A 5,986-nucleotide genomic window follows, 5' to 3' on the forward strand; every position below is an offset into this window, starting at 1 on the left:
ATCATATAGATTTTTCGCAAAGTAATTTGAGTAATATAAGTACCTAACATATCTAACATTCCGATTACCTTCAAGTAACAACGCTGTTCACGTAACAAGGTCAAATCTTCTTATCTATAACTGATCATAATTTAAAGCTCCCTTGAAATGGCGATATAAAGCGACGCTGCCGCAAAAGTGCTGTATCTCCGAAAATCACTTTTTGATATGTGTTCTTTTTTGTAATGAGAGCGGCTCCAAAATTTAGTGAAGAGTTTTTTGGCATTTTCGTTTATAATTGACTAGACAACTATCAAAACTCTTGCGCAAAAACTAGACAACATTATGACCTTAGTCTTATGCCGTTTTCACCATCAATCCCTAATTTTTAAGTGACCCATAATTATGGTAACATATAACAGGAGTTTTGTATTCAAAGAGGTCACTTAAAAACGGGCATTAGTTTTTGACGGAACTTTTAAAAGGTCATTCACAAGTTTCATTGACTCTTGATTTTAGCCCCCATTTCAATCTCCAATGTCCAGCATTAGGTTAAATAACCACATCGTCTGCCCAGATCAGTGGCGGCGTAGCATGGGTTGGCACCCGGGGCGGGCACCCCCTGGTACCCCCCAGGATTTAGGAGTTACCTACCGATTCATATCGTATCGTATCAAGCAAGACATAGACCGCAGATTTGCCATACAGATGTACCAGTGAGTACTAATCTGCGCGACTTGTGTCACCCCCTGATGCTTGGCACCCGGGGCGGACCGCCCCCACCGCCCCCCCCTTACGCCGCTACTGGCCCAGATATAACCATGACTATAAGTTTGCTCATCCATATTTTCCGCTCGCATTTAACCATGGAATAATAAATGTTACCTTCTAGTGTTTTCTTCGGGCACCATATCCAGTTCTTCTCTGAAATACTTCTCGTGATTGGGGTACAGTCTCATAGCCAATCTTGGCAGCCTCTTGGGATGTGGGGCCCGGCCCCAGTTGGCCACGTCGGGCCCCAAACCTTGGACCGTCCCGCAAGCCGCTTCGAACGCGCGCGCCTCGCCGGTTGCCGTGGGAGAGAGCACGCACAACGCGAATAGAGAGAGGAGACGATGCCTAAAAGGAAGAAATAAAATAATTTATAATATTGTCGGTACTTACTTATCACCACCTGCTACCATTCTGTCCAGCAGCATATGACGAAATTTTTACACGCTAATTGTCAAATTTCGTAATATATAGGATGGACCCTAAAGTTTGGGTAGAAAGTAGCGACCAAGGACCGAAAAACATAATATGGGTGAGGCCTGACTCGGTCGACCTGCGATCTATGGGCGTACCTACTTTGGCTGAAATGGATTAAGGTACCTTACCCGAGCACAATGGTATGGGCTTCTTCAAAGTGAGAGTGAATAGACATTTACTAGGTATGTAAGTATCACCCTGGAACAGTCCAGTAGATTCAGATCTATTTGTATTTTACTTTATTCGGAAAACAAACAGTGTTGATTGACTTATTAACTATCTGAGTATAAAGCTGTACACCAATTATATGTTTTCGCTTACAATAACTGAGATAATGTTTACTAATATACTTAAATTATTATTATCTACACTTAACATTCACTGAGCGCGGGGTCTTGGCGGGCGAGGCCTTTTAAACACGAAAAAAAGTTTTAATAAAAATAAATAACACTTACGACTGAGTGACTGAGACTGACTGATGCTACTAATCTACTACTAAAGAGGACTCACGCCTGAGTAGGGCTGCCATTGGACGCCTGCAGCGACACAAGTTGCAGTAACCGAGGCGCAGATCCATACTGCAACTATACTACTAAAGAGGACTCACGACTGAGTAGGGCTGCCTTTGGACGCCTGCAGCGACACAAGTTGCAGCAGCGAGCGGCGCGGCGGCCTCGAAGCTTAGCTCTCGCACGAGCCGGCACGCGGCGCAGATCCATACTGCAACTATACTACTAAACTACTACTAAAGAGGACTCACGACTGAGTAGGGCTGCCTTTGGACGCCTGCAGCGACATCGCTCGCGCTTCGCCCTCGGTGGCCTCGAAGCTTCGCTCTCGCACGAGCCAGCAGGCGGCGCAGATCCATACTGCAACTATGCTACTAATCTACTACTAAAGAGGACTCACGACTGAGTAGAGCTGCCTTTAGACGCCTGCAGCGACACAAGTTGCAGTAACCGAGGCGCAGATCCATACTGCAACTATACTACTAAAGAGGATTCACGACTGAGTAGGGCTGCCTTTGGACGCCTGCAGCGACACAAGTTGCAGTAACGAGCGGCGCAGCGCGTCAGCAGCGCGTGCGCCGCGGCTCGCGCTTCGCCCTCGAAGCTTCGCTCTCGCACGAGCCAGCAGACGATGCAGATCCATACTGCTGCTATACTACTAAACTGCTACTAAAGAAGACTCACGCCTGAGTAGGGCTGCCTTTAGAGGCTTGCAGGGACACAAGTTGCAGTAACGAGCGGCGCGGCGGCCTGCAGCGATACAAGTTGCAGCAGCGAGCGGCGCGGCGGCCTCGAAGCTTAGCTCTCGCACGAGCCGGCACGCGGCGCAGATCCATACTGCAACTATACTACTAATCTACTACTAAAGAGGACTCACGACTGAGTAGGGCTGCCTTTGGAGGCCTGCAGCGACACCGCTCGCGCTTCGCCCTCGGCGGCCTCGAAGCTTAGCTCACGCACGAGCCGGCACGTGGCGCAGATCCATACTGCAACTATACTACTAAAGAGGACTCACGACTGAGTAGAGCTGCCTTTAAACGCCTGTAGCGACACAAGTTGCAGCAGCGAGCGGCGCGGCGGCTCGGCGCAGCGCGTCAGCAGCGCGTGCGCCGCGGCTCGCGCTTCGCCCTCGGCGGCCTCGAAGCTCAGCTCTCGTACGAGCCGGCACGTGGCGCAGATCCATACGGCTACGATGACTTCGTGTTCGATGCTGAAACATTTTGATTTGTTAATCGATAAGCAGAAATTAGTGGCAGTAGCACATAGGAAGACTGCTTGAATGTGATTGGCGGATAAGTTCTGGACGGACGCATGGGCGTCTCTTAATGCCAGTGTTAGGCCCAGTTTGTTGATTAAAGTTAAAATAACAAATTGTAAATTTTGCTACTAATGGTTAAATATTAACAAAATGTAAACAAATAGTTAAAAAAGGTACTAAAATTCAAGCTAACCATTGTTCGAAAAACATTTTTTTCTGATATTTAACCACTTGTTAATTGACATCTGTCTCATTTAACTAAGGCCCGGTTTTTTGATTCGTAGTTAAAATAACCAATGGTTAAATTTGACAGCTGTCAAATGACAAGTGGTTAAATATTAGAAAAAAATGTTTTTCGAACAATGGTTAGCTCGACTTTTAATACATTTTTTTAACTATTACTTAACATTTTGTTAATATTTAACCATTAGTAGCAAAATTTAACAATTTGTTATTTTAACTATGAATCAAAAAACTGGGCCTAAATTGGTTATTTTAACTACGAATCAAAAAACTGGGCCTAAGTAAGCTCATCATAACGAATATTGACTAAGCCCTTGGCTTGTTGCAAAATAAAACTATTGGAGTTTTAACGGATGTTTCTTGTTTCCACCACTGCAAATCTAAAATCTATAAGTTGACCTACAGTGAAACAAACCCTGAAGAGCGGTGACGCGTCGTGCTATATCCGTACGCCACAATAAGGCTATGAACGACCAGTTAGGGCGTATTTCTAACACGAGTCATAATGCTGTAGTATACTATATTACTTACAAGTCTACTTCAGCAGCAAGTAGCGCCAATAGCGCGGCGCGTATAGCGCTGGGGGCGTGGTCGTGCGCCGCGAGCGTGACGTACTCAATAAGGCTATGGACGACCAGCTAAGACGTATTTCTAACACGAGTAATTATGTTACTTACAAGTCTACTTCAGCAGCAAGTAGCGCCAATAGCGCGGCGCGTATAGCGCTGGGGGCGTGGTCGTGCGCCGCGAGCGTGACGTAGGCGGCGTGCAGACGTACACGGAAGCACAGCGGCGACCCGTCGCGCTAGTATCCGCACGCCACAATAAGGCCTCAGCCTCGAACTTAGCGGGCAGCGGGGCGTCGGCGGCGGCGGCGCGGGAGCGGGGCGGGTAACGCAGACCCGTTCTTGAAACAAGCGGGCAGCTCGCGCGGCGCTTTAGCGGCGAAGTGTTGTGTTCGGGGTTGTGTTGTCGAGATATTTGTTTTTATTCGCAAACGAAATGTCTGAACAACGGCGACAATTTTATTTCGATTCAAATTTATTCCTAACGCTCGATTTATAGTGGGCAAAAGAAGGAGTGCGCTCCCCGCTCGATGCCCGCTCCCTCGCCGCTGCCCGCTCGTTGCCCGCTGCCGCGCCGCTGTTTTCGAGAACCGGTCCATTTGATTTTACGCATAAGATCCTGCCGCTCCCGCGCCGCCGCCGCCGCCGCCCCGCTGCCCGCTAAGTTCGAGGCTGAGGCCTAANTATTCAAAGCTTAAACGCGTCTAGAAACTTTGGATCAGGAATGGTTTGATCACAAAAAAGGAAAGCACAATAGAGAATCGGACAACTGATAAATAAATAAATAAATAAATAAATATCCTTGGACATTTTACACTGCGCTTCTAGTCCCAAACTAAGCAAAGCTTGTACTATGGGTACTAGACAACGGATATAAACATACTTAAATACTTTTTTTTTTGTAAATACATACTTAATATACATAGAAAACAAACACCCAGTCCAATACAAACAAATATGTTCATGCACACAAATGTTTGTACTGTGCGGGAATCGAACCCGCTACCTCCGGAATAGTAGTCCGTTTCGAACCACTACACCAAACGGCCGATAAGGATAGAATGAGCTGACAAAACGCTGATTTCCCTTAGATTTTGAAGGAATTTGTCCACCATTTAATTTGACATACTCAAGTCAGAAAATGAAGAAATTTAAAATCATTGCCACCGCATTGTAACTCAAGATACCGCCATCTAAGTTTCCAAACAGAGATCCTTATTCCACAACAACTACAAACTCACCAGGACTGCTAAAGTATGCGCGCACGCAGGCGTCAGCGAGCAACGCATACGGTTCGTAGGCGGTCAGCGTGTGCACGCAGTATACAGCTGCTTGAGACAGCAGCGGCGGCGCGGTCTCATAAAGACACCGCCATCTAGTTTCCAAACAGAGAACCTTATTCTACATCCAAACTCACCAGGGCTGCTAAAGTATGCACGCACGCAAGCATCAGCGAGCGCCGCGTAGGGCTCGTAGGCGGTCAGCGTGTGCACACAGTATACAGCTGCGCGAGACAGCAAGGGAGGCGCAGTCTCATTCATTAAAGACACCGCCATCTAGTTTCCAAACAGTGAACCTTATTCTATAACCAAACTCACCAGGACTGCTCAAGTATGCACGCACGCAGGCATCAGCGAGCGCCGCGTAGGGCTCGTAGGCAGTCAGCGTGTGCACACAGGACACAGCTGCGCGAGACAGCAGCGGCGGCGCGGTCTCATTCATAAAAGACACCGCCATCTAGTTTCCAAACAGTGAACCTTATTCTACATCCAAACTCACCAGGACTGCTAAAGTATGCACGCACGCAGGCGTCAGCGAGCGACGCATACGGTTCGTAGGCGGTCAGCGTGTGCACACAGTATACAGCTGCGCGAGATAAAAGAGGCGGCGCGGTCTGCACCCACTGCTCCCACACCTAGATACAAATAGAAAAAGGTTTATTCAGTACTAACGGCCGCTCGCGACTTCGTACGCGTGGACCCCGTTTAACCCCCTTAGGGATGAAGTTTCGAGTTCTTTTTAGGGTTTTCTTGCCGTAAAAACTATCCTTTGATATTAAAAAAAAGAATTGGTAAAATTGGTCGAGGCGTTGTTAAGTTATGCGCTTACCAACACATTTTGAGATTCATTTTTATATTATAGACTAGCTGACCCGGCGAACTTCGTACCGCCTTAGCGTAGAG

At 47.4% G+C, this 5,986-nt stretch overlaps 1 protein-coding gene across 1 annotated transcript; it reads right to left on the bottom strand.

Moving 5' to 3' along the window:
• Positions 1 to 6: 6 nt before the first annotated feature.
• LOC114357947 (uncharacterized) lies at positions 7 to 5,718 on the bottom strand (the record flags this gene model as incomplete). The annotated part of the gene is made up of 8 exons (XM_028311777.1): positions 7 to 556; positions 793 to 1,098; positions 2,752 to 2,946; positions 3,769 to 3,861; positions 3,915 to 4,042; positions 5,246 to 5,307; positions 5,402 to 5,540; positions 5,608 to 5,718. Coding segments are annotated over 7 exons (966 nt in total), but the record flags the coding sequence as incomplete, so codon positions are not given.
• Positions 5,719 to 5,986: the final 268 nt, after the last annotated feature.

Source organism: Ostrinia furnacalis, unplaced genomic scaffold, assembly GCF_004193835.3.
Source record: "Ostrinia furnacalis isolate ACB-3 unplaced genomic scaffold, ASM419383v2 OfSCF0265, whole genome shotgun sequence".
NCBI lineage: Eukaryota > Metazoa > Arthropoda > Insecta > Lepidoptera > Crambidae > Ostrinia > Ostrinia furnacalis.